The 27,726-nt window shown below is 47.1% G+C and overlaps 1 protein-coding gene across 2 annotated transcripts in view; it reads right to left on the bottom strand.

Moving 5' to 3' along the window:
* Window positions 1-893: 893 nt before the first annotated feature.
* Window positions 894-27,726, bottom strand: part of TM9SF4 (transmembrane 9 superfamily member 4) — a 50,146-nt gene continuing 23,313 nt past the window's right edge. For both annotated transcript variants that reach the window (XM_070941850.1, XM_070941851.1), the window contains 11 exons: window positions 25,621-25,732; window positions 21,983-22,053; window positions 19,406-19,538; window positions 15,685-15,766; window positions 15,495-15,570; window positions 14,288-14,371; window positions 12,328-12,503; window positions 11,098-11,161; window positions 6,254-6,373; window positions 4,748-4,837; window positions 894-3,358 (listed from right to left, as the gene is read on the bottom strand). In XM_070941850.1, coding sequence (XP_070797951.1) covers window positions 3,209-3,358; window positions 4,748-4,837; window positions 6,254-6,373; window positions 11,098-11,161; window positions 12,328-12,503; window positions 14,288-14,371; window positions 15,495-15,570; window positions 15,685-15,766; window positions 19,406-19,538; window positions 21,983-22,053; window positions 25,621-25,732 — 1,158 coding nt within the window. In that variant the 3' untranslated portion in view covers window positions 894-3,208. The remainder of the gene's footprint in view (window positions 3,359-4,747; window positions 4,838-6,253; window positions 6,374-11,097; window positions 11,162-12,327; window positions 12,504-14,287; window positions 14,372-15,494; window positions 15,571-15,684; window positions 15,767-19,405; window positions 19,539-21,982; window positions 22,054-25,620; window positions 25,733-27,726) is intronic.

Raw genomic sequence — 27,726 nt, 5'->3', positions numbered from 1 at the left:
AGATCAGGGGTCTCCAACCTTGGCAACTTTAAGACTTGTGGACTTCATCTCCCAGAATTCCCCCAGCCAGCCACAAGTGCACAAATCTTAAAGTTGCCAAGATTGGACACCTTTGCAAAAAAAGGCCTTTCTTTCTTTCTTTCTTTCTCTTTCTTTCTTTCTTCTTTCTTTCTTTCTTCTTTCCTTTCTTTCTTTCTTTCTTTCTTTCTTTCTTTCTTTCTTTCTTTCTTTCTTTCTTTCTTTCTTTCTTTCTTTCTTTCTCTCTCTCTCTCTCTCTCTCTCTCTCTCTCTCTCTCTCTCTCTTCTCTTTCCCCAGCTAGCCACAAGTGCACAAATCTTAAAGTTGCCAAGATTGGACACCTTTGCAAAAAAAGGCCTCTTTCTTTCTTTCTTTCTTTCTCTTTCTTTCTTTCTTCTTTCTTTCTTTTTCTTTCTTCTTTCCTTTCTTTCTTTCTTTCTTTCTCTTTCTTTCTTTCTTTCTTTTTCTTTTTCTTTCTTTCTCTTTCTTTCTTTCTTTCTTTCTTTCTTTCTTTTTTCTTTCTTTCTTTTTCTTTCTTTCTTTCTTTCTTTCTTTCTTTCTTCTCTCTCTCTCTCTCTCTCTCACTCTCTCTCTCTCTCTCTCTCTCTCTCTCTTCTCTTTCCCCAGCTAGCCACAAGTGCACAAATCTTAAAGTTGCCAAGATTGGACACCTTTGCAAAAAAAGGCCTTTCTTTCTTTCTCTTTCTTTTTCTTTCTTTCTTTCTTTCTTTCTTTCTTTCTCTCTCTCTCTCTCTCTCTCTCTCTCTCTCTCTCTCTCCTCTTTCCCCAGCTAGCCACAAGTGTACAAATCTTAAAGTTGCCAAGATTGGACACCTTTGCAAAAAAAGGCCTTTCTTTCTTTCTTTCTTTCTTTCTTTCTTTCTTTCTTTCTTTCTTTCTTTCTTTCTTTCTTTCTCTTTCTTTCTTTCTTTCTCTCTCTCTCTTTCTTTCTTTCTCTCTCTCTCTCTCTCTCTCTCTCTCTCTTCTCTTTCCTCTCTTTTTTTTTAAGGAGTCCACGAGTCTTAAAAGTTGCCAAGGTTGGAGACCCCTGGCTTAAACCACCTGGTACGTACCCCTAGGAAAAGCATCATCTCCACCCTACTCCGAGATGGAAATGTCATTTATCAATTAATTTACCCAACGTTAGCATTCCCCCGATTTAAGCAAAATCTCCCGTTTTACAAAAACCAGGATACGCGCCCGCACCCCGTTTCTGCATTCCGTCACAAAGACTAAAAGCTTCCCAACGGTGACGTGAACCGTTTCTTGAAAAGTCGGACCGTGGCAGGAGGGTTCGAAAATATCTAACGAAGGCGCCTCGGACAACGGTGGGTTTATTTACATTTGGGCTCAAAAACAGTACAGTTAAAAATACAGCGTGGCTGGAGCAGGTCCAGTGGGGCAGGGGGAAAACGACCCACTCAAGTCAAACTGAAGTTCACCCCCCCACACACACACTCATACAAGGAATCCCTTGGCCCAACCTTGGTTCTGGCTGATGTGACCTCGGGGGTGGTCAGCGATGGGATGGACGAGGCCAAGAAAGCCTGTCCAGATTTCCTTGCTTGAGCCTTTGGGAGACCCTGCATCCATCTAGGCAGGGCAAAAGCTGGGGAGGGGGGCAGAGGAAGGGAAGGGATGCAAACGAGGTGATCACTGGTGAGAAATTACATTTTTTAAACTTCTTTTTAAGATATGCTCACAGGAAATGGAAGCCTTTCCTTCCACGTAACTCATGTAGGATCCAGGCCCCCCCAAAAATTTGAGGTTTTTTTTTTGTTTAAAAATAAATCCTCGGATGAAAATACTGTGTGAAGTGCTCTAGGTCTCGGAGGGGTGGGGGCAAATCTTACCGCAACTTGCTTTTATTTTCTTTTTCCCCCAGCAGTGTTAAAATTAAAAAAAAAGAAAAGAAAAACCCACATTCTTGTTCACACAGAAAATGTCCAAAGACTGTCTTTAGTGGTTTTTTTTCCAGCAATTCCAGCGATTTGGGGTGATTTTTTTTCTTTTTGCAAAACTCCAGCACAAGCAAAATTTCGAGTTTCCCAGATTGAATTTTTTTTCAGCGTCAGGATAAAAATCGGTGGGCGGGTGAATTCATTCCCAAGTCGCGTTCCAAAAACGGCGTTTGCACAGAGACCGATAAAAAGAGATGCTGAACGGGGGAAAGAACGTGGCTCTTTGCCCAGGCTGGCTGGAGAGGAGGGTGCAGGGGAGGGGAGCATGGTTTTATGAATACCTGGAGAACCGAGGGCAGCAATTCCTTTCGGAAATGCAGGGCTGGCCCAAGTCCTTCCCTCGTTCCCCCCGCCCCAATTGCCAGAGTTTTCTCTTGAGCCACGGATTCCTTGGCACATGAACATGGCAATGTCACTCGTCTGGTTGTTGTTTTTTTGGCTCAGGGTCTCCCATCTCATCATCCAGACCTTTTGGAGAGGAAGGGTCCCCAAAAAATCTCCCCAGAGCTGCGTCCTCCGATGTGCTGACGTTTTCAAAAGCAACAGTCCCACATCCCTTATCGTTCTTCCTGTTAAAACTTGAGAATGCCGTCACCGTTTCGGCACAACTTTTTCGGCACGAAAAGAGTCCCAAGACGGGCAGATGAGAAGTTTTATAGAGTTTGAATGTCCCTTCTGAAAAAAATTGCACTTATCTCGCTCGGAAATAGCACGTCTGCAGCTCCGGATAGAGGGTTGCTGGTTTAACCCAAGAAAACGCCAGCAAACCAGTTTTCGGCATCCTCCTGGCACCGCAGCGCCCGCCATCTTCAGCACGGGCCTAGCGAAAGGCGATGGGAGAATCTCTCCTCCTGAATTCCAGAACGACCGCTGCAATCGTGAGCGACGGTCGAAAAGTAGACAGAGGAATATTCATTGTGAGAGACGGACTGGCGTGTTCTTTGTTTTAAAAAAAATCCCCTAGATCCAGAATAGCGTAGAATTAAAAAGTAAAGAATCTATACACCCTTCCCTCCAGGAGATTCCCCGATTCCATGGATATTGTGCCAAAAATTACATTCCAAGAGTTCAACTTTTGTTTTCGTTTTAATTTCCTGCGTCCTGCTCCCGAAGGATCTTTTTTTTTTTTTTCCCCCTTGGGAGAAACAGGAAAAAGTTTCCCAGATTCCTTCCTAGGAGGAAACCAAAGCCTGGCGGTGAATCTGTGCCATCGGGTGTGCCGGCACCTTCAGTCTATTTTCACCGCGGCGTAAATTTTGCGGACAAACATGTAGGCTGCATAGAAGCCAATAGTCCCCGTCAGGAGCCAGAAAGAAAGCACCATGAGGGCGGTGTAGCCAAAATACAGCAAGGAGGGGATGAATTCCACAATGTCCAGCTGGAAGAGAAGAAAAATGGAGTTTAGAGGAGGAGAAATTAAGGGGGTGGGGAGAGCTGAACCCAATTAGCTCCCCTTCAGGGACACAAAGAAGGACTAGTGGGGACAGGATAGCAGTCTTCCAGTATTTGAGGGGCTGCCCCAAAGAAGAGGGAGTCAAGCTATTCTCCAAAGTACCTGAAGGCAGGACAAGGAACAATGGATGGAAACTAATCAAGGAGAGAAGCAACCTGGAATTGAGGAGAAACTTCCTAACAGGGAGGACAATTAACCAGTGGGACTGCTCGCCACCAGAAGTTGTGGGTGCTCCATCACTGGACGTTTTTAAGAAGAGATTGGACCACCATTTGTCTGAAATGGGATAGGGTCTCCTGCTTGAGCAGGGGGTTGGACTAGATGACCTCCAGGGTACCTTAAAGCTCTGTTATTCTGATGCCCTCAGCAAGCGCTCTACATGGGGCTCCCCTTGAGGAGCACCCGGAGGCTCCAACTGGTCCAGAATGCGGCCGCGCGGGTGGTTACGGGAGCAACATGGAGTTCCCATGTAACACCTCTCCTGCGTGAGCTGCACTGGCTCCCGGTGGTCTTCCGGGTGCGCTTCAAGGTGTTGGTTCTCACCTTTAAAGCGCTCCATGGCTTAGGGCCAGGGTATTTACGAGACCGCCTTCTGCTACCGATAACCTCCCACCGGCCAATACGCTCGCACAGAGAGGGCCTCCTCAGGGTGCCGTCGGTCAAGCAATGTCGGCTGGCGGCCCCCAGGGGGAGAGCCTTCTCTGTGGGGGCACCCGCCCTCTGGAACAAGCTACCCCCAGGAATACGAATGATCCAGGATCTCCGCACTTTCCATAAGGCCCTGAAGATGTTTTTATTTCAGCAAGCTGGCCTGGCCTGAATAGGTTTTATGGGTTAGTTTTTTAATTGTATAGCTTGGGGTTTTAAATTGGGAGGCTGATTAATTTAATTTATTTTTAGTTATCTTAACTTTTATATTGTATGTTATTTTAATTCTCGGCTGTTCACCGCCCTGAGTCCCTTCGGGGAGAAGGGCGGTATATAAATTCAATAAATAATAATAATAATAATAATAATAATAATAATAATAATAATAAGCCAGAAATATTGTCCACCTTGCAAAATGTGGCCGCCTATTGATACTTTTGCCATCACGTAACATTCTCCTCGGCTTCTATGGCTAGTCCTCAATTTATGACCGGCCCCAAAGTTCAAAGTTGCGACGGACCCACCCCTCAAAAAGGAACTTATGATCCAGATTCAAAGTCCCGACATCCGCCCCTGCAGTCACGTGACAACATAACGTAAAACAACATGACATAACAACACCATAACATAAAACGTAAGACATGACAAAGCAGAAGGAAAGAGGACCTTATTCACGAAGTAGAAGATCGCGTAGATAAGCACGTAGAAGGCAGATCCTCCGGACACCAGGAAGGTTCTCCACCACCACCGATAATCCTGCCAAAATGAGCAGAACCACCTTGGGTTACAGCTAGTCCTCAAGTTACAACCATTCGCTTAATGACTGTTCGAAGTTACGAAGGTTATTGAAAAAAGGGACTTGCAGTTACGACCGCTGCGGCGTCCCCATGGGTCACAGGATCCCAATTCGGGCACTTGGCAACTAGTATGTCTTTATGAGGGTTGCAGCATGGCTTCTGACGACCAAAGTCAATAGGTAAAGAGCCGCGGTGGTGCAGTGGTTAGAGTGCAGTACTGCAGGCTACTTCTGCTGCCTGCCGGCTGCCTGCAATTTGGCAGTTCAAATCTCACCAGGCTCAAGGTTGACTCAGCCTTCCGTCCTTCCGAAGTCAGTTAAATGAGGACCTAGATTGTTGGGGGCAATTATGCTAACTCTGTAAACCGCTTAGAGAGGGCTGGAAAGCACTGGGAAGCGGTATATAAGTCTAAGGCAGTGTTTCTCAACCTTGGTAGCTTGAAGATGGGGGGACTTCAACTCCCAGAATCCCCCAGCCAGCAGTACTGGCTGGGGGATTCTGGGAGTTGAAGTCCACCCATCTTCAAGCTACCAAGGTTGAGAAACACTGGTCTAAGGGCTGTTGCTATTGCTAAAGACAGATTCACATCATGATCTCACAATTTACTTAAAAACGGCAGTGATTCGCTTAACAACTGTGGCAAAAAAAATGGTCATAAATGAGGCGCAATGCTGCACTTTAAGCACTGTGCCACTAGGGCTCATAGGAAGGAAAAAGAGAGGAAAGGAAGGAAGGAAGGAAGGAAGGAAGGAAGGAAGGAAGGAAGGAAGGAAGGAAGGAAGGAAGGAAGGAAGGAAGGAAGGAAAGAAAGGAGGGAGGGAGGAAGGGAGGAAAATATTGCAGTAGCACTTATATACCACTTCACAGTGCTTTACAGCCCTCCCTAAGCAGTTTACAGAGTCAGCCTCTTGCCCCCAACAAACTGGGTCCTCATTTTACCCACCTTAGAAAGGATGGAAGGCTGAGTCAACCTTGAGCCTTGGAGAGATTCGAACTCGCAGTAATTGCAGGCAGCTGGTGTTATCTTAACAGTGCTTTAGTCTGCTGCGCCACAAAGGCTCTGTCTCTCACCAAATTTCTTCTAGGAGCTACAGAGTGTCTCTACTACCCCTTCTCCCACTGTTATGGTAAAGATTTTCTGCCCAAGTTCCTTCTCTGGATCCCAATCTATAAGACTTTGACTTAGAGGATAACTTTATTGTTACTTTAAATGTACATTAATCGGCCTACATTAAAATGAAAGTTTACACACACCCAGCTCTGCGAGGCCCAGAACCATCCCTGCCCCTCAGAGGCCCGAGATTCTGGGGTCCGTGCTAGACCTGGGTTCCCCAGTCCTGCGACACCCGCACCCCCCCACCTTCTCCCCCCTTACCTCGGCACAGAGCTGGAAGTACACCATGACGATGCTGATCTGGGAACAGGAGACCACCAGGATGATAAATACCAGGAATAAAAAGCCGAAGAGGTAGTAGAATTGATTCTCCCAGATGGCCTGAATCGAAGAAAGGCGAACAGACATTCAAAAGTCTTGGTCATCACCTCCAAAGCCCTTCGTGGCATGGAACTGGGCTACCTGAGGAACCATCTCACACACACACACGCCCCACTCTAGAAGAAGGAACCTGAGGAGGTCCCAGCAGGCCAAGGGATTCTGGAAGGGTCTTTTCTGCTGTGGCCCCTGGCCTCTGGAACAGAATGGGAGACTTGGAAGGGACCTTGGAGGTCTTCTAGTCCAACCCCGCTTTTTTTCTGCCCCAGCTACCGGACCCCAAAGAACGCAGCACACACAAAGTCCGTACAAACCTTAGTTTACTAATTAAGGACTACTAATGAGCTTTCTTAGTAGTTGTTCGAACACAAGTACAGTTTAAATCAGTCTTTTCTGAACAAGGGCTATTAATTTAACTTCATTAACAGCCGACAAGAATCCAAAGAATAACAACTCAATTCTGAGGCACGGTATTTCAGATAACCGTCATCTTACTGTGGTTGGCAGAATGCCCAGGAGCAATTTGCAGGAAAACTGACGAGAGAGAAACAAGAGCTGAATCAAACGTTTCTGGAATCAAGACACGAAGGAATATGAACGAAGTTGTTCCCTGCAAATTGCTTCAATTGGTGTTCCTCCTTAAATAGGTTAAGGGAGCGGCCAATTAGCCCCAAGCCTTACTCTCGAGGAGACCTCCTCCTGAGGAGCCTCTCCTGCCTTTTGGCAGCTGTGCACACCTGTGCATCAAGAAGAGGCTCCTCCTCTTCTTCCTCTTCACTTATGGGAGCTTCTGAAGGCCCTGGCTGAATCCCCGCCTCTGGCACCACATCTTCTCCAGCCTCCTCGCTGTCCGACTCAAGCGCCAGCTGCACAGGCTGCTGGCGCAGCACACCAGCCTCCTCGCTGTCGGAATCAGCTACTAGCTGCACAGGCCACTGATGGGCCACAACACTGCTTAGGCAGGAAACCATACACCACTTCAAACGAATTGTTATCCAACATCTTCTTAAAAACTTTCAGTGTTGGAGCATTCGCAACTTCTGGAGGCAAGTTGTTCCAGTGGTTAATTGTTCTAACTGTCAGGAAGTTTCTCCTTAATTCCAGGTTGCTTCTCTCCTTGATTAGTTTCCATCTGTTGCTTCCTGTCCTGTCTTCTGGTGTTTTGGAGAATGGCTTGACCCCCATTTCTTTGTGGCAGCCCCTCAAATATTTGAGCTCTTGCTATCATGTTACCCCTAGTCTTTTCTCTTCGTTAGACTGGACACACCCGATTCCTGCAACCGTTCTTCTTATGTTTTAGTATCCAGCCCCCTAATCATGGACTACACAGACTACAATAGTAGAGTTGGAAGGGACCTCAGAGGTCTTCTAGTCCAACCCCCTGCATGAGCAGGAGACCTTGTACCCTTTTCAGATGATTGTCCAGTCTCTTTTTGAAAGCCTCCACTAATGGGGCACCCACAGCTTCTGGTGGCAAGCGGTTCCACTGGTTAACTGCTCTCATTGCCAGGAACTTTCTCCTTTAATTCCATCCTTCGTTTCCATCCGTTGCTCCTTGCCCTGCCTTCTGGTGCTTTGGAGAAAAGGTTGAGCCCCTCTTCTTGGTGGCAACCTCCGAGATATCGGAACACAGCGTGCCCCTCAAGGCGAGATCCGCACCCACCACTTTGGCCTCCAGGAAAGACCTTAAACCCTGGCTCTCCTAGTTGGCCTGGGGTCCTGATGGGGCAGTTCCATGCTGGAGGTAGTTAGTGGATTAAATCATCCCACTGCAAGCTGGTTCCTATCTCAGCTAATTTTATTAATTTTAATGTTAATACAGGTGGTCCTCGATTTAGAGCCACCCATTTAGTGACAGTTCAAAGTTACAAACAGCACTGCAAAAAGTGACTGACTGTTTTTCACACTTAATGACCATCGCAGCATCCCCTTGGTGATGAAATCAAAATTCAGACTCATATTTATGACGGTCGCAGCGTCCCGGAGTCACATGATCCCCTTCCGACAAGCAACGCCAATGATTCACTTAACAACCATGTGACTTAACTTGATCACTGTTGTGAATCGCTTAACAACGGTGGCAAGGAAGATCGTAAGACTGGGCAAAATTCACTTAACAAATGTCTTGCTTAGCAGCATCAATGTTGGGCTCCATTGTGGTCGTAAGTCGAGAACTGTCTGTACTTCGTGTTTTGAATTGTTTTTGTCATGGTGTAAGCTGCCCAGAGTCTCTTGATAGCGAGACAGTCGCAGTCTGTGTTGGCAGGGGGGCAGAGGTCGACCCCGAGGCCCCTTGTATGTGGGGTGCCACAGGGGTCGGTTCTCTCACCCCTTCTGTTCAACATTTATGTGAAGCCGCTGGGCGAGATCATCCGTGGTTTCGGGGTGGAGTACCACCAGTACGCTGACGACACCCAGCTGTACATCTCCACCCCGGACCACCCCAACGATGCCCTTGAAGTGATGTCCCAGTGCCTGGAGGCTGTGCGGATCTGGATGGGGAGGAACAGACTCAGGCTCAACCCATCCAAGACCGAGTGGCTGTGGTTTCCGTCGTCCCGATATAGTCAGTTGGCGCCATCTCTGACTATTGGGGGCGAGTCGTTGGCCCCCACAGATGGGGTTCGCAACTTGGGCATCCTCCTGGACTCACGGCTGTCTTTTGAAGAGCATATGACGGCCGTAGCCAGGAGGACTTTTTATCAGGTTCGCCTGATTCGCCAGTTGCATCCCTTTCTGGATCGGGACTCGTTACGCACTGTCACTCACGCCCTTGTCACCTCACGCCTGGATTATTGTAATGCTCTCTACATGGGGCTCCCCTTGAGGAGCACCCGGAGGCTCCAACTGGTCCAGAATGCGGCCGCGCGGGTGGTAATGGGAGCAGCATGGCGCTCCCATGTGGCTCCCCTCCTGCGCGAGCTGCACTGGCTCCCTGTGGTCTTCCGGGTGCGCTTCAAGGTCTTAGTTACCACCTTTAGAGCGCTCCATGGCATCGGACCGGGGTATTTACGAGACCGCCTTCTGTCACCAATAGCCTCTCACCGGCCGGTACGCTCCCATAGAGAGGGGCTTCTCAGGGTGCCGTCAGCCAAACAGTGTCGACTGGCGGCCCCCAGGGGGAGGGCCTTTTCTGTGAGGGCACCCACCATCTGGAACGAGCTCCCCCCAGAGATACAGAAGATTCCGGATCTGCGCACTTTCCGCCGTGCCCTCAAAACATTCCTGTTTCAGCAGGCCGGCCTGGCCTAACTTTCCCTTTATATTGCTTTCGATTTTATTTTAAACTGGGATGTCTTGAATTATCTAGGACCAGAGTGTTTAGTATATTTTAATTGGGTTTTTTTTTATTAACGTTTGTATTACATGTATTTTTTATCGTTCGCTGTTCACCGCCCTGAGTCCCTCAGGAATAGGGTGGTATATAAATTTAATAAATAAATAAATAAATAAATAAATAAATAAATATATAAATTTAAATAATTAACTGATTAAAATAGAGAAGAACATGTACAGTTGTCCTCGACTTACGACAATGGCGCCCAACATTTATGTTGTCAAGTGAGACGTTTGTTAGTTAAGTGAGCTTCGACCCATCCTATGACTTTTCTTGCCACGGTTGTTAAGTGAATCACTGCCGTCGTTAAACGAGTCACACGGTCGTTAAGTGAATCCGGCTTGCCCACGGACTTTGCTTGTCAGAAGGTACCGCGAAAGGGACACTGCGACTGTCATTATGAGACCGCCTTCTGCCACCGATAGCCTCCCACCGGCCAGTACGCTCCCACAGAGAGGGGCCCCTCCGGGTGCCGTCAGTCAACCAGTGTCGGCTGGCGGCCCCCAGGGGGAGAGCCTTCTCTGTGGGGGCACCTGCCCTTTGGAACGAACTCCCCCCGGAGATACGGAGGATTCCGGATGTACGCACTTTCCGCCGCGCCCTCAAGACTTTTTTATTCCAACAAGATGGGCTGGCCTAACTCTTTTAATTGCTAATTTTAATACGTTTTTAAAAAGGGGGGGTGTTTTAATGCATAAGGGCCAAATTCATCTACTATGTTTTGAATTGTTTTTTTTTTTATTTTATTTTATATATTGTTATGTGTTTTATTTGGCTGTACACTGCCCTCAGTCCTTCGGGAGAAGGGCGGTATATAAATCTAATAAATACAAATACAAATTAAGTGTCAGTTACTTGTCAAGCATCCGAATGTAAATCACGTGATCCTGGGGATTGCTGCAATGGTCGTTAAGTGTGAAAAATGGGTCCTGGGTCACTAAGCGAACTGTTGGAAGCTATAGGATGTCTGAAGCTACCTTTGCAAAGGGTGTTACACAGTGTTTCTCAACCTTGGTAGCTTGAAGATGGGTGGACTTCAACTCCCAGAATCCCCCAGCCAGCAGCGCTGGCTGGGGGATTCTGGGAGTTGAAGTCCACCCATCTTCAAGCTACCAAGGTTGAGAAACACTGTGTTAATCTCTGCTCTTGTGGGTATTTTATTTCTGGCCAGGAAGTGCAGTGATCTTTTAGCTTTTTGATTGTCTCTTTTGAATGGTGTGTAAACGTGGTTCATCTCTATGTGCCCGTTGATGGCCGTTTTGTCTGAGTGCTGCTGGCTGGGGGATTCTGGGAGTTGAAGGCCCCCCATCTTCAAGCTTCCAAGGTTGAGAAACACAGGTGTTACAGGGGGCCAGGTGGGGTGGGGTGGGGTGGGGTCCACAGGACTTACGCTGAAAATGAAGAAAAGTTCAATAAACATGGCTCCAAAAGGCAGGATTCCAGCCATGAGGATCCTACGAAGGAAGGCAGGAGAAAAGGGTCATTATGGAAACAAGGGAATCTGGTTCGAACAGATTCCTCAACTGCGTCAAGCACTTTTTTATTCCATTGTTTCAAGAGCAGGAGGCTTCCTTGAACTCAGCACCCAGCTAGGTAGAGTCAGGATATAAAAGCGATCCTTTCCACTCTGCTGAATTCACTGTTGTTATTATTGTTAATTGTTAAGATTTTTATCCCGCCTTCTCGTGTGTACGTCAAGGCGGCAAGAATATCTATAATATGCCTTCCTCCTCCTGTTTTCCCCGCGACGACAACCCTGTGAGGTGGGCTGGGCTGAGAGAGAGAGAGAGTGATTGGCCCGAAGTCACTCAGCTTTCAAGACTACAGCAGGACTAGAACTCCCCATCTCCTGGTAATTGGCCCAATCATCCAGCCGGCTTTTATTCCTAAGGTAGAACTAGAACTCACTGTCTCCTGGTGATTGGCTCAAAGTCACCCAAACATTTTTCATGCCTAAGGCGGGACTAGAACTCCCCGTCTCCTGGTGATTGGCCCAAAATCACCCAACTATCTTTCATGCCTAAAACAGGACTAGAACTCCCCGTCTCCTGGTGATTGACCCAAAGTCACCCAATTCTCTTTCATGCCTAAGGCGGGACTAGAACTCCCTGTCTCCTGGTGATTGAGCCAAAGTCACCCAACTATCTTTCATGCCTAAGGCAGGACTAGAACTCCCCGTCTCCTGGTGATTGACCCAAAGTCTCCCAGCTGGCTTTCATGCCTAAAACGGGACTAGAACTCCCCGTCTCCTGGTGATTGACCCAAAGTCACCCAGCTGGCTTTCATGCCTAAAACGGGACTAGAACTCACCGTCTCCTGGTGATTGGCCCAAAGTCACCCAACTATCATGCCTAAGGCCGGACTAGAACTCCCCGTCTCCTGGTGATTGACCCAAAGTCACCCAGCTGGCTTTCATGCCTAAGGCGGGACTAGAACTCACCGTCTCCTGGTGATTGGCCCAAAATTACCCAGGCGGCTTTCATGCCTAAGCTGGAACTAGAACTCACTGCCTCCTGGCTCTTAAGCTGTCCCCTGCACCACTATCCCAAGCTGGCTCTGTTATGACAGCTATTCTAGTTCCTGTCCCCAACTTACAACGAAGACGGCCCGGAAGACTCACCCAACGAACCGGTTCATGTACCACCTCTGTTCCGGGATCTGCCTTGGGATCTGATTGGTCCGGACGGGATTGTCATAGGGCTGCTTGCGAAAGCCGAAGTAGTAGCCCAGGTACACCAAGGGCAGGGAAATGCCGAACCACATGCAGAGCAGCGCCAGCATGGTGGGAAACGGGACCTGGAAAACGAGACGCCGATTCTCAGACAGTGGCCACGCAAAGTCTCCCCAGTAAGTTACAGGTGTGTGTAACTTACCCTCACCCCACCCCCCACACTGCTAGGAACAGCTCAGACCAGGGGTGAAATCCAGCAGGTTCTGACAGGTTCTGGCGAACTGGTAGCGGAAATTTTGAGCAGTTCGGAGAACCGGCAAATACCACCTCCGGCTGGCCCCAGAGTGAGGTGGGAATGGGGATTTTGCAATATCCTTCCCCAGCCACGCCCACAGAACCGGTAGTAAAAACAAAATTGGGATTTCACCACTGGCTCAGACTGTGGTTTCCTTGGCACTCCGAACCATCAACTCACCACCTTAGCTATGGCACACCACAAACTCAACTAAGATACACTTTTTTGGGTACTTTCTATCTCCAAGGTGGCTTTTTCTAAAAGCAACTGGACTTTTTTCTTTTGTTTTTCCTTGAGGACGTTTCGCTTCTCTTCCAAGAAGCTTCTTCAGCTCTGACTGGATGGTGGGGAAGGGAAAGATTTATATTCCTTGCAGTCATCTGGTCGTTTGCACTCTCTCTGAGAATCATTGAGGCCACTTGGAGGCTTATCTATGCCCTCGGAGTCAGCTGAATAGTGCAGATGGGTGTAAATGAACTCCTTTTCAGCAGTTCCAAGGTTCCACACCCATTTGCACTATTCAGATGACCTTAAACACAGATAAACACAGATAAGCCTCCAAGTAGCCTCAACGACTCTCAGAGAGAGCGCAAACGACCAGGACTGCAAGGAATATAAATCTATCCATCCTCTGACTGAAGAAGCTTCTTGGGTGAGAAGCAAAATGTCTTGATTTATGCAGACGGCTGGTCATTTGCATCCTTTTAGAGAGTCGTTGAGGCCACTTGGAGGTTTATCTGTGCTCTCAGGGTCAACTGAGTGGTGGAAATGGCTGTGGGAGCTTCTTGGAACTGTTGAAAGGACTGTGTTGTAGACTGGAGATAGTGTTGTGGCCCGCCAGCGGCCTGCGCGGATCGTGGCTGATCCCGACGACGAGGAGGCTGGTGTGGTGTCACGCCAGCAGCCTGTGCAGCCGGCGCTCGCGTCGGACAGCAAGGAGGCTGAAGAGGATGTGGGGCCAGAGGCAGAGACTCAGCCAGGGCCTTCAGAACCTCCAGAGGCTCCTTCAAGTGGAGGGAGCGAAGTGGAGGAGCCTCTCCTTAATGCTTGAGCACGCAGGGCTGCCAAAAGGCAGGAGTGGCTACTCAGGAGGAGGAGGTCTCCTCGAGAGTAAGGCTTGAGGATAATTGGCCACTCCCTTAGCCTATTTAAGTCGCACGCAGCTAGTGCTTTCTTGCTGGAAACAACTAGTATTTATTATCAGAGTATTTTGGTTTATCATATCTTGTTTTCTGGGCTGGTTGCCAACTTTTGCCGGTCTTGTTTATTCTTGCTACTTAATAAATTTGATAAGGATCATTGGTGTGTGTCAATATCCTCGGAAATCCAAAACTGGGGCAGAACAGATAGATGATGTTGTATCCCTCCCCCTCTATTGAGAGAGCTCTGCTCAATTTGAACCCAGATGGCCTCAAGAGCTCTCAGAGAGAGTGCGAACGACCAGATGACCACAAAGAAATAGGATCCATCCTGCCAGAACCGATGAAGCTCCTTGGGTGAGAAGCGACATGTCTTGAAGTCCAAGAAAGTCCAGTTGCCTTTTGAGAAAGCACTTTTGAGATTTCTCTCTCAGACCCAAACCATTAGGAGGAGGAAAGCCAAGGGGAGACTTACCGCCCCCGAGGAATGTTTGCCCCAGATGAAACAATTCAGGACGAAACATATCCCAAAGACGACCCCGGGATACAGCATGGCCGTCTGCAAGGGAAAAGAATAAACCAGGTTTAGTGGGCTCCACCTGCTGAGATCATCTGGTGCCGCCCCTGTTTCTGTACCAGGCAGCTATAAAGGGCTCCAATTCTTCTTCCCCCCAAATACAGGTAGTCCTCGGCTTACGACCTCAACTGAGCCCCAAACATCTGTTGTTAAGCAAGACATTTGTTAAGTGAGCTTTGCCCCCTTTCACAGTTTTTAAGCGAATCACCACGGTTGTTAAAGGTGTAACAAAGGTGTTAAGGGAATCTGGCCAGGACCCCACAAGGCCTCCTCCTGATCCACCACCTCTTCACCCCACTCCCTTCTAGCACTGATGAGGTTACCTAGTTGGGTCATGAAATGTCTGCAAGAAAACAAAGAAGCTCAGAGACCATCAATTCTCCTCCTCCCCTTTTTCTGCGCTTTCTCCTCTTCCTCCTCTCGGCAAACCCCCACTCCCTTCTACAGTAGTACTGATGATGTTCCCTAGTTGGGCCATGAAACGTCTGCAAGGAAACAACCCAGCTCAGAGAGCACACTTGAAACCTTGCAAATATTCTTTTCTATTGGAGCCTTATTTCTGTTTTGGTTGAAATCATCTTAATGTCAGCACTCCAAACTACATTCGTTCCAGTGCTGACATAAGGAGGAGGAGAGGGGGCAGCTGGCAAGAGGACGCTTGACTTTTCACCTACTTATTTTCCCTGAAGATAATATCCCCTAGGAGATGGGATGGGAGGGGGGGACATTCCTGGGAGCTGAAGTAGTAGATATGGGGAGAGTGATTTGGAAGATGGCCAATGAGACGCAGAGAATTGGGGAACGGAAAGGGAAGGTTTGGGGTCAGGAAGTCAATGTTGGCTACGACATAATCGGGGACAGATTGTCGTGCTTAATAAATGAAAGATTTCATCAAAGACTATTTGTTTGGAAATGCAATTTATTTGAGACGACACCGAAACCTGACACTTAACCTACCATCACTTGCAACAAGCTTTCCCCAAGAGATTTTCTCTCCCTGTCCAAGCCCAGTTAGACCCCATCTTTCTGTCCTGATCGAGAGCCCCCCTGTGCTCCCCCAAAAGCCCCCTTCCCCTCCCCACCCAGAGGCAGCAGCTCCACTCACACAGAAAGCGCCTTTTTTCCACCGATGGCCTTTGAGTGTGCGGTACAAGCGGCCGGCCGAGAAGCCCCCGAAGACCCTGTGCGTCGCGCAGGGGAAAGAAGACAGCAGGGTTACCTCCTGTCCCTTTCCAGACACCCCCCCTCCCCTCCGTCCCAAAAGAAGAGGCGCCAGGCAGCAACTGCATACTCACCCCATGAACATGAAGAGGAAGCAGGCGGTGGTCATCAGAGCCCCCCGGCTGGAAGGAGACAGCATCCCCAGCATGGCCACAACTGGAACGCAAGAGGGAAGCGTCAGGACACAAAGGCTGCTGTCCTGGGGGTTGCATAAAGCCACTGGCAGGCCAGATGTCAGTTTTGGAAGACAGTTTTCTTTTTTTGCTTCTTAACTGCCACATATTTTAGATGGGGAAGTTCGGAGTGGGTTGTTTATTTATTTATTTATTTATTTTTCATATTTGTATACCGCCCTACTCCCGAAGGACTCAGGGCGGTGAACAGCCATAATAAATACAAATACATATAGAAGTTAAAAACTATTAAGAAACAGATTAAGTAATTTAGCTCAAAGATTAAAAAACATCCAAATTTACCTAAAGAGGTTTAAAACCCAATTTAAAAGACAGTTTAAAAGCCAATTAAAAAGGGAGAGTTAGGCCAGACCAGCTTGTTGGAATAGAAATGTTTTCAGGGCTCGGTGGAATATGCGTAAGTCTTGGATGTTTCGTAACTCCGGGGGAAGCCCGTTCCAGATGGCAGGTGCCCCCACAGAAAAGGCTCTCCCCCTGGGGGCCGTCAGTCGACATTGTTTGGCCGACGGCACCCTGAGGAGTCCCTCTCTATGGGAGCGAACTGGTCGGTGAGAGGCTATTGTTGTTGGAGCGGTAGAAAGTTAGTCATAACAACATTCCGTATTCAAGGACTTTTGCCTGCATCTGATGGAGACTGCCTGAAGATTGTTTCCAGTTGAGTGTGAAGAATTGATTGGACAATGTGATGAACTTGTGGGTGTGGGGCAGGGCTGTGAACTGTCAGCTGGGTGTGGAAAACCTGGAAGCTTTCAGATTCGGGTTTTCCCAGATGTGCCAACATGACATCTCTAATAAATTGGAACTTTGAGGAACCTCAGGCCTCGGAGTTTTATTTCGTTGGGGTTGTTCCTTGGAATCCTGGCACCAGAATCTGTTCCTATGGTTTTAATCCTACTAGCAAACCACCCGCAGTTCAGACACAGCATGGAGAAGCTGGCATTTCAGGATATTTCTGAAAGTCTGTAGAGATTCTCCTTCCTCCAGGTCATGGTTGTCCCCAAAGGTGCTTTTTCCAAGAGGCAACTGGACTTTTTCTTTTGAAGACGTTTCACTTCTCATCCAAGAAGCTTCCTCAGCTCCGACTGGATGGTGGGGAAGGGAAGGATTTATATTCCTTGCAGACAGAGCTGCTCATTTGCATCCTTTTAGAGAGTCGTTGAAGCCACTTGGACGCAAAGGATAGAACTGACCAGCTGTCTGCAAGGGGTATAAATCCTTCCCTTCCTCAGCATCCAGTCAGAGCTGAAGAAGCTTCTTGGATGAGAAGCGAAACATCTTCAAAAGAAAAAATAAGAAAGTCCAGTTGCCTCTCGGAAAAAACCAACGAACCCCTTTGGGACATATTTCTGGAAGGTTTGCCAGTCCCTGGAGCACGAAGCTGGCATGCCACATACCTGAGAAAGAACTGGGCCAGGAATCCAAGGGAAAGAGAGGGAAGCGGGCAAATCCCAAGGCGAAGGGCAGCACCAAAAGAGGTGCAGAAAAGGGCAGGGATTTATACGGGAGCCCATTTGATGTAGCTAGCGGTGAAGGTGCTGGTTTAAAAACCCAGGCGACCGGGAATTCTAGTCCGGCCTTAGGCATGAAAGCCAGCTGGGTGACTTTGGGCCAATCCTGAAGAGAGAGGGTGAGTTCTAATCCCATTAAGGTGGAATGCTGCAGCCTGCTAAAGAGCCCAGGAGGGAAAGAGAGGGGAGGGAAGTTGGCACAGCAGCCGAGGCATTGCGCAGCGGATGGCAAAGGAGAAGGGCAGGGCCGAAAGAGGTGCAGAAAAGTTTAAGGGATTTATATGGGAGCCCGTCTGGTGTAGAGGCGAAGGTGCTGGCATAGAAACTAGGAGATGGGGAGTTCTAGTCCTGCCTCAGGCATAAAGTTCAAGTGGTTGACTTTGGGCCAGTCACTCCCACCTCACAGGATTGTGGTTGTAGAGAAAACAGCAGGAGGAGGGGGAGGGGGGGAATATTAGGTATGTTCCCAGCCTTGATTTACTTATAAAAGTAATACAAGCAGAATAAAAATTTAATAAAGAAATAAATGCGTTTAAAGGTATTTGGAGCTACTGCCTGATTTTCAAGGCCTGCTAAGAGGACGACACATACCCCTGCCCGGGAGAGAACAGAACAGAATAGAAATAGAATAAAAGGGAATAGGAATAGGATAAGGTAGGGTAGGGTAGAACTATAGAAGAGATTAGGAATATAGAAGAGAAACAGAACAGAATAGAACAGAGAGTAGAGTTGAGTTGAGTAGAATAGAATAGAATAAGAAATAATTGAAGAGAAGAGAATATACTGAATAGGACAGGGCAGGACAGAAAGAATAAACAGATTGTAGAATAGAATAGAATGCAGAATGGAATGGAATAGAATAGAGTAAGAATGGAACGGAACGGAACGGAACGGAACAGAACAGAACAGAACAGAATAGAACAGAGAATGCAATGCAATAGAATAGAATAGACTAGACTAGACTAGACTAGACTAGACTAGACTAGAATAAAAGAGAATGGAATGGAATGGAATAAAAGAATAGAGAATGGAATAGAATGGAATGGAATGGAATAAGAATAAGAATAAGAATAAGAATAAGAATAAGAATAGAATAGAATAGAATAGAATAGAATAGAATAGAATAGAATAGAATAGAATAGAATAGAATAGAATAGAATATGGAATGGAATGGAATGGAATGGAATGGAATGGAATGGAATGGAATAGAATTAGAATAGAATAGAAAATGGAATAGAACAGAATTGAATAAAAGAATAGAGAATGGAATGGAATGGAATGGGATGGAATAGAATAGAAGAATAAGAATAGAATAAGAATAAGAATAAGAATAAGAATAAGAATAAGAATAAGAATAAGAATAAGAATAAGAATAAGAATAAGAATAAGAATAAGAATAAGAATAAGAATAAGAATAAGAATAAGAATAGGATAGGATAGGACAGGACAGGACAGGACAGGACAGGACAGGACAGGACAGGATAGGATAGGATAGGATAGGATAGGATAGGATAGGGTAGGGTAGGAGTAGGAATGGCAGAGGAGGGAAGGGGAGATGGATATTTTAATGGGGAAGGAAATGGAGGGGATGGGGAAGGAAGAAGAGAAGTAGAGGGGAGGGGAGGGAATGGAAACCGAAAGGAGGAAGAGGAGAAAAAAAGAGAAAGTAGGAAGATGGAAGGAGAAAAAGAAAGGAGAAGAAGGAGGACGCATAGGCTCAGAGTCGGGCCTGGGAACCTAGAGACCGGGCCAGAGGGCCACCAGAGGAGGTGGGTGGTGGGGGAGAGGAAGGCTTGAGCTGGGATTTAGAGAAAGGAGGCAAAGGTGCATCATGCTTGTATTCCTAGAAGCAGTGCCAGTGCATCCTTTGGTTAAGGGAGAGCAGGCAGGGCGGCTGGAGGAGGAGGAGGAGGAGGAGGAGGAGGAGGAGGAGGAGGAGGAGAAGAGGAGGAGGAGGAGGAGGAGGAGGTCAGGCAGGCCATTTTGTGCCACCGGGAGAGGCTGCGCATCCAGACCCTCCCTGCCCGGGTTTGGAGGTCCCCTCTTGGCTTTCCGTGCGGGGAAAATGCTGGCGCCCGCTGGGCCCTACTCACAAATAACGATCAGGATCATGCAAAAGAGCTGGATGCCGGAGCCCAGCAGGGAGCTGAGGATCATGGGATACTGCGGCGGCCGGAAGACGTCCCCGTGCACCAGCTTCCACCCCGACTCCTCCATGGTGTCCTCCTGCAGGGGGCAAAGGGGACCACACGGTGAGACAGCAGCCCACGGCAAATCTCCCCCTTTTTACACACACACACACAACACAACACACACTTCTGTGGCGGTCTGCCTGCCTGCACCTGAAGCAACCCTTTCTTGCAAGAAACAGGGAGGTTTTGTTTAGAGACTTCCGAGCTGGATTAGAACCTTGGGTGGGGTGGGGGGTTGGACTAGATGACCTACAAGGTCCCTTCCAACTTCTGTTAACCTGTAAAACCTAAGGCACGCAGTTCTCGATTTACAGCCACTCACATAGTGACCACGGAAAGTACAACAGGCACCACCACCCCCCACCCCCGAAGTACAGGTAGTCCTCGACTTACAACAGTTCCGCTCAGTGACCGTTCAAAGTTACAAACGGCATTGAAGAAAAGGGACTGACTATTTTTCACACTGACGACCGGCGCTTGGTAACTGACTCGTATTTATGACAGTCGCAGTGTCCCAGGTGTGTGTGTGTGTGTGTGTGTGTGTGTGTGTCACGTGATCCCCTTTTGCAATCTTCTGACAAGTCAAGTCCATGGGGGGGAAGCCCGATTCACTTAACAACCGTGTGACGAATTTGACAACTGCAGTGATGAGAAAAGCCGTAAAATGGGGCAAAACTCACTGAAGAAATGTCTCACTTAGCAACATAAATTCTGGGCTCGATTGTGGTTGTAAACTGAGGACTTTAGGGCCCAACTTTAGTTCTGAAGTTTCCAACAACTGTCCATGGTTTGCTTTTCAGGCGCATGGCAACCAGCCCTGCTTTCGTGTCCGTTTGCAGCGTCTCATTGTTATGTGACCGAGAGATTTATGATGTTTTCACCAAAAACTGTTCATAGGTAGTCCTCAACATAGGATCGCAACAGACCCCAATGTTTCTGTCGCTAAGCGAGACGGAGGTAAAGTGACCTCTGCCCCATGTTACAACTTTTCTTGCCACAGTTCTAAAGCAAATCACCGTTCAGTTGTTAAGGGAATCATTTGGTCGTTAAGCGAATCCAGCTTCTCCTGTTGGCTTTTGCTTGTCTATTGTGGCCCGTCAGCGGCCTGTGCAGCTAGTAGCTGATTCGGACAGCGAGGAGGCTGGTGTGGTGCTGCACCAGCAGCCTGTGCAGGTGGCGCTCGAGTCGGACAGTGAGGAGGCTGGAGAAGATGTGGTGCCAGAGGCAGGGATTCAGCCAGGGCCTTCAGAACCTCCGGAAGCTTCCATGGGTGAAGAGGAAGAAGAGGAGGAGCCTTTTCTCAATGCATGGGCACCCAGAGCTGCCAAAAGTCAGGAGTGGCTCCTCAGGAGAAGGTCTCCTCGAGAGTAAGGCTTGGGGCTAATTGGCCACTCCCCTAGCCTATTTAAGGAGGAACGCCAACTGAAGCAATTTGCAGGGAACAACTTTAGTTCATTCTCCTTTGCGTCTGGATTCTCTGCAAATTGCTTCTGGGCTTTCTGCCAACTCTAGTAAGACTGCGATTACCTTATCTTAGAATTCTGGTAGGCTGTTAAAGACAGTTTATTAACAGCCTTTGGTTGATAAAGACTGAGTTATTTGAGTAAAATAAACTTTGTATAGAATTTGTGTGTGCTGCGTTCTATGGGGTCCGTAGCTGGGGCAGAACATTGTCGGAAGCTGGCTGGGAAAGTCACAAATGGGGATCGTATGATCTCCAGGATCCTGCAACTGTCACAGATATGAGTCAGTTGCTAAGTAGCCAGATTTGGATGACATGACTGCGGGCAATGGTCGCAAGTGCGAAAATCGGTCATAAATCAGGTTTTTTTTCAGTGCCTTTGTTCATTTCAAACAGTCACTAAATGAAATGTTGCAGACCGAGGACTGCCTGTACTTCCGGTTATTAGCAACCCCCCCCCGTGTGGCGAACCATGAGCTGCTTAACGACAGCAGTGTTCATTTAATGACTGCCGCTAATAGGCTGTAAAAATGGATCAGTCATATAGGTGACCCCCTTTTATGACTGTCACGAGATATGACCATTACAGTCATAAGTTGAGGACTACCTGCACATTCATTCATTCCAAACTAACAGTCTCTCCGTCTCTGTTCCTTTCTTTCTCTTTTTCTTTTCCTCTCATTCTTTCTGTTTTTATCTCCGTCTTCTCTTTCTCTCTCTCCCTCTTTCCTTCTTTCTCTTCCTCTCTCTCTCCCCCCCCTCCATTATGGTGCTGGTCATTAACCTAAAGAACTCGCTGCTACAAGACACAAGCTCTTTTCACCTTACGTGGCTTTAAAATCAAAGCCGGGAAGCAGGAAAATCTTTCCGCCGCTGCCTCCAGGAGATGGTCTCGAATTCAAGAGACGCCAGTTTTCCGGGGCGGCCTCCCCCAGCACCCCCCCCCCCCGCAAAGCACTTTCAGAACCCCCGAGAAGGAGCCCAAAATCCCTGCTGGAACACAAAGTTGAACGTACAATGTCGTCTTCCTTGTTGTAGTTGGCAATGTCTTTGCGGAGAGTCCGGATGATGATCATGCTGAGAATGCCTGCAAAAGAGAAACCGAGGGAAGAAGACGGTTTGATCCCCATCCGAGCTTCCATGGTTCAGCAGCAATGTGTGTGTGTGTGGGGTGGTGGGGTGGGAGGCAATTCTGCAGCTTAACAGTCGATCCCGAAGGCCCCTCTCCCACACAACTGGGTTAATTAATTAAATGTATATGCCATTTGGGGACTCTAGGCAGCTCTAGGCAGATGTTCCATCTTTTCTATCCTGCTCTACGGAGTGGAGAGTTGGTCTCTGGCAGAAAACCACTCGAAGTAACTAGAAGCATTTGAAATGTAGATTTACAGACAGCTGTTACGTATAAGGAGGAGGTGATAAGCCGCCTGGGAAAGCAAAGGGAAATAATCAAAGCCATTAAAAAGCGAAAGTTAGAATATTTTGGGCATGTGATGCGACACCCAGAAAAATACGGCACACTTCACTTAATCCTCCAAGGAAAGATTGAAGGCAAACGAGGTCCAGGCAGAAGGACAACATCATGGCTTCAAAATCTAAGGGACCGGTTTGGACAAAACTCAGCAGCACTTTTACATACGGCTGTTAACAAAAATAGGATTGCCAACATGATCGCCAACGACTGATGACGGATATAGAAGAAGAAAGAAGAAGAAAGAAGAAGAAAGAAGAAGAAGAAGAAGAAGGAGGAGGAGGAGGAGGAGGAGGAGGAGGAGGAGGAGGAGGAGGAGGAGGAGGAGGAGGAGGAGGAGAAGGAGAAGGAGAAGGAGAAGAAGAAGAAGAAGAAGAAGAAGAAGAAGAAGAAGAAGAAGAAGAAGAAGAAGAAGAAAGAAGAAGAAAGAAGAAGAAGAAGAAGGAGGAGGAGGAGGAGGAGGAGGAGGAGGAGGAGGAGGAGGAGAAGGAGAAGGAGAAGGAGAAGAAGAAGAAGAAGAAGAAGAAGAAGAAGAAGAAGAAGAAGAAGAAGAAGAAGAAGAAGAAGAAGAAGAAGAAGAAGAAGAAGAAGAAGAAGAGCGGTTATTGGAGTTCTCTGAGCTTGGTGGTTTTCTTGCATACAACTACCCTCTTTCCCCAAATATAAGACCTCCCCTGATAATAAGCACAATCGGGCTTTTGAAGTGCGTGTGCTAAAATAAGACATCCCCCGAAAATATTTAAATGCAGAGCTGGAAATCAGGTTAAGACGGCAAGAGGAGCCCCGTCTTGCTCCACGAGCCCCAAAATAATAAGACTTGAAAATAAGGTCAAGTGCTTATTTCGGGGTTCAAAAAAATATAAGACAGGGTCTTATTTTCGGGGAAACACAGTAGGTAAACATTAGGTTAGAAGGGACTGGGGTTTATGGAGGAGAGGAGGAGGAGGGGACTGTGGGGTCCTTGATTCTCTCTGAGCTTGGTGGTTTCCTTGCAGACGTTCCATGACTCAACTAGGTAGCATCATCAATGCTAGAAGGGAGTGGGGTTTGTAGGGAGGAGGAGGAGGAGGAAGAGAAAAAGGAGGATTGTGGGGTCCTTGATTCTCTCTGAGCTTGGTGGTTTTCTTGCAGACGTTCCATGACCCAACTAGGGAACACCATCCGTGCTAGAAGGGAGTAGGGTTTGTGAGGAGGAGGAGGAGGAGGAGGAGGAGGAGGAGGAGGAGGAGGAGGAGGAGGAGGAAGAAGAAGGCTGTAGGGTCCTTGGTGCTCTCTGAGCTTGAAGCAACTCTCACAGACTTTTCATGACCCAACTAGGGAACACCATCCGTGCGAGCAACAAGCTCAAGAGACCACCAAGGACCCCGGAGTTCAACCCTGAGCTTCAAATCTCCTCTCAATGAACATTAAAATATTATACAATAAGCATTAAACTCAACAGAGATGGCTAACGAAGGAAGCGACGACGCATGTCGACAGGATGGAGGTAAGAATCCTCTCTCAATCCCTTAACAGCCTTCAGTAGGGAACGCCATCAATAAACTCATTGGTTAATTAATTGGCACTCGTCTGCTCCGAGTGAAAGGAAAACGCTCTGCTAACCAAGAGATGCTTCCTACATCTCAGGGGCTGCTTCCTGTTTTTTTTTCAGCCGGGGGGAGGATTTACTCCTATGTAAGCCACTAACTTCCTCACTGATGCTTGGGTCCTTTTTTTGGCTTAATGAAAGATCCCCAGGCTTTTTAATTCTCTTAGATTAGGAGTCTCCAACTCCTTTAACCACCAGTTCACCCGAACCGGCTGAATCCCACTACTGATGATAGTCCATGACAGGCATCTCCAAACTTGGCAACTTTAAGACAGGTGGATTTCAACTCCCAGCAATTCCCCAGCAAAGCTGGTTGGGGAAATCTGGGAGTTGAAGTCCACCTCCAAGTTTGGAGATGCCTGTCATGGACTATCGTCATTGGTGGGATTCAGCCGGTTCGGGTGAATTGGTTGTTAAATTGCTGGCTGGCCCCGCCCCACCCCTTCCAGGAGTCCCCCTGCACCCCGTTTTGGCTCCCAGGGCAGGGCAGGAGGCCAAGTGCTGCCTGTCACACCCCCTGGCCACGCCCACCCATCCGGTCATTAGGGCAGAGAACTTGTTGTTAAAATTATTTGAATCCCACCACTGCATCGTGTCTTAGGTAGGCTGTTTTGGGCAGGTAAGGACCTGCTAAAGCCTATAAAGTGGGCCCTGCCCAGCCAAATAAATATATGCCAACGCAACACAAAGAAAGGTAAACGGATCCCAAATCCTGAAATCCCTCCCTCTCTCCCTCTGCTTTTAAATTCACTTTCACGCTGGTTTCTAATTCACTTTTGCCTTTTTGGGTTTTTACATTTTGTGTATGTGTTAATGTTTTATTGGCACGCTGTCTGGAGTCTCTCTGTCAATCAATATATTGATCAATAAAAAAAAAGATATGGAAAAAATGAGGAAGGGAACCGAACTGGCCCAGAACTGATAAGCTTCCCAAAAGTTAAACTGGAAGGTTCTTGGTCTGTTTTTAATTTCAAAAATCAGTTATTGTTCTTCCTCTGAATTGTTAATCAGTTAAGTTGTAAATTATATCAATTCTTTAAAAACACACATACACACCTTGTAAATTGGCCTGGCGAGTTTTAGAGGTTTAAATAAATTTGTTAACAAACAAACAAACAAACGGGAAGTGTCAACATAGAAAAATACGTTATTAAAAAAGCAAAGGTGATTCAGAAATTCTGCTGGCAACTTCCAGCCGCACTGCCTACGTGCAATGAGTCTTATTACCCTCTTTATCCTCCCTTTATTGGTATTATTATGGTCTGTCACCCGGTCAGCCAGATGTTCGGACTGGATTTGGCATTTTTGTCTACCTATCGAGTCCTTCCTGGGGACCTGGGAGAGGCAGATGTGGGACGTTTGATGGGGTTAAAAGGTCTCGTCTCAGGATGTCAGCAGTTCCGAGTAAAACTGCCTTCTGCAATTGACTGATGGCGAATTCGTCAATGCTGCTAGTTGATGATTAATAATATTATTCTCTCTGTCGTTCTGCGTGTTCACAATGTGCTTCTTTTGCCAGAGACAAATTCCCTGGGCCGAATAAAAGTATCCAGTTCCAATCAATCGAGTTCACCTGCCCCTGATTTCCTTCTCACCTGAAAGGAAGAAAACCACCACCACGGAGTTCACAATGGAAAACCAATGTATCTGCACGTCACTCATGGTGAGGTAAGTGTCCCAACGGGAGGCCCACTTGATGTCACTCTCCTGCAAAACAAAGAGGGAGGGGAAGGGAGAGATGGATGGGAAGGGGCTCTGCTAAAGGCTGGGCCAGCCGCCTTTCCCGATTCAGGGACGGCGGCTTTAACAAGGGCCCTCAAAGCTCCTTTCAGCATCCTTCCAGGTGGGTTCGTTTTATTTATTATTCACATTTCTGAATCAGAATCAGAATGGAAGGGACCTTGGAGGTCTTCTAATCCCAACCCCCTTCTCAAGCAGGAGACCCTAGAGACCATTTCAGACAAACGGCTGTTCAGTCTCTTCTTAAAACCTCCAGTGATGGCGCACCCACAATTTCTGGTGGCAAGCAGTTCCACTGGTTAATTGTCTTCACTGTTAGGAAGTTTCTCCTTAATTTCAGGTTGCTTCTCTCTTTGATGAGTTTCCATCCGTTGTTTCTTGTCCTGCCTTCAGGGGCTTTGGAGAATAATTTGACCCCCAACTCTTCTTTGTGGCAGCCCCTCAAATACTGGAAAGCTGCTCTCATATCCTCCGTAGTCCTTCTTTTCTCTAGACTGGCCAAACCCCAATTCCTGCAACCGTTCTTCATATGTTTTAGTCCCCAGGCCTTTAATCCTCTTAGTTGCTCTTCTCTGCACTTTTTCCAAAGTCTCAACCTCTTTTTTGTAATGTGGGGACCAAAACTGGATGCAATATTCCAGGTGTGACCTTAAAAAGGCTTTATAAAGCAGTACTAATACTTATACTGAACCACTCATCTCCCTCACAGAGGGACTCTGGGCGGTGTAAACAAAATATAGGTAATCCTTGACTTCTTAACATTGAATTTTAATCACCCTTGCCTCATTTTAAATGTTATGTACTGTTTTTATGTTCTAGAATTCATCCAGAGTCACTCCGGGAAGGAGAGGGGCGGTTTTAAAATTTGATCAATAAAGAAGACAGAAGAAGAAGGTGAGCGTTAAGTGGAGACGTGTTTCTCTCGGTTCCTCTGTTCTAAAACCAACGGTCACAGCAGTGGCTGATGGTGCTGAAATTCTTCCTTTGCCCCCAAGGAACTACAAGGTGAGTCTTTGCGGGCATGGAAGGAATGTAATTGGGTTGTCAAATTGTAAAATCCGTTAGTCCAAAGGCTGGGAGTAACCCGTTTCAGCTTAGTTGTCCAGGACAACTGACCACATCTTCTCTGGTTGCTCCAGGACAGGTATCTGCCCCAATCAGGGTGGATAAAAATCGATGATTTTTTTAAAAAAAATCAAAAAAATCAGATTTTTTAAAATTTAAATTGGATTTTTTTTATTTAAATTGGATTTTTTGATTTAAATCAGATTTTTTTGATTTTTATTGAATTTATTTTAATAAAAAACTTTTGGGGTAAAAATCTATCGTAAGATAGTTTTCTATTTAAGATACATAAATAATTTAGTCTATTCAGCATGAAATGGAGCTTAGTTAGGTAGCAGGAGGCTGTATATTCTGCAACACTGGGACTATCGGTGAGTCAACAGCGGGTCAAAAGAGTAGCAGAGATGACAGCTGCTCTTTAAAAATTATGAGTTGATTTAAATCAAGCCTTTTTACTAGTGATTTAAATCATGATTTAAATCGACTCGATTTAAATCAAATCTACCCTGGCCCCAACACAGAGCTCTAACCACATCTTCCTTTGAACAATGGTGTTCTAGCCAGGGCAAAACTAGAGTAGAATGTCTCATCTTGTGGGGGGCATTTTAAGAGACCAGCTTTGGAGAAAACATTTAAAGCAGACAACCCGTTTGCTGTAGTGGTTAAGGTGCTGGCTTGGAAATCAGGAGATTCTAATCCCATTTTAGACATAAAAGCCAGCTGGGTGACTTTAGGCCAATCATCAGGAGACAGTGAGTTCTAGTTCTGCCTTAGGCACAAAAGCCAGCTGGGTGACTTTGGATCAGTCCTGAGAAGATTGAAAGTTTTGGTCCCACCTTAGGCATGAAAGCTGGCTGGGTGACTTTCGGCCGATCACTAGGAGACGATGAATTCTA

This window comes from Pituophis catenifer, unplaced genomic scaffold, assembly GCF_029215685.1.
Source record: "Pituophis catenifer annectens isolate HBS135680 unplaced genomic scaffold, rPitCat1.0.hap2 SCAF_3, whole genome shotgun sequence".
NCBI classification, from domain to species: domain Eukaryota; kingdom Metazoa; phylum Chordata; class Lepidosauria; order Squamata; family Colubridae; genus Pituophis; species Pituophis catenifer.
The sequence above is the reverse complement of the archived record's forward strand: the minus strand, read 5'-3'. Positions and strand labels throughout refer to the sequence as shown.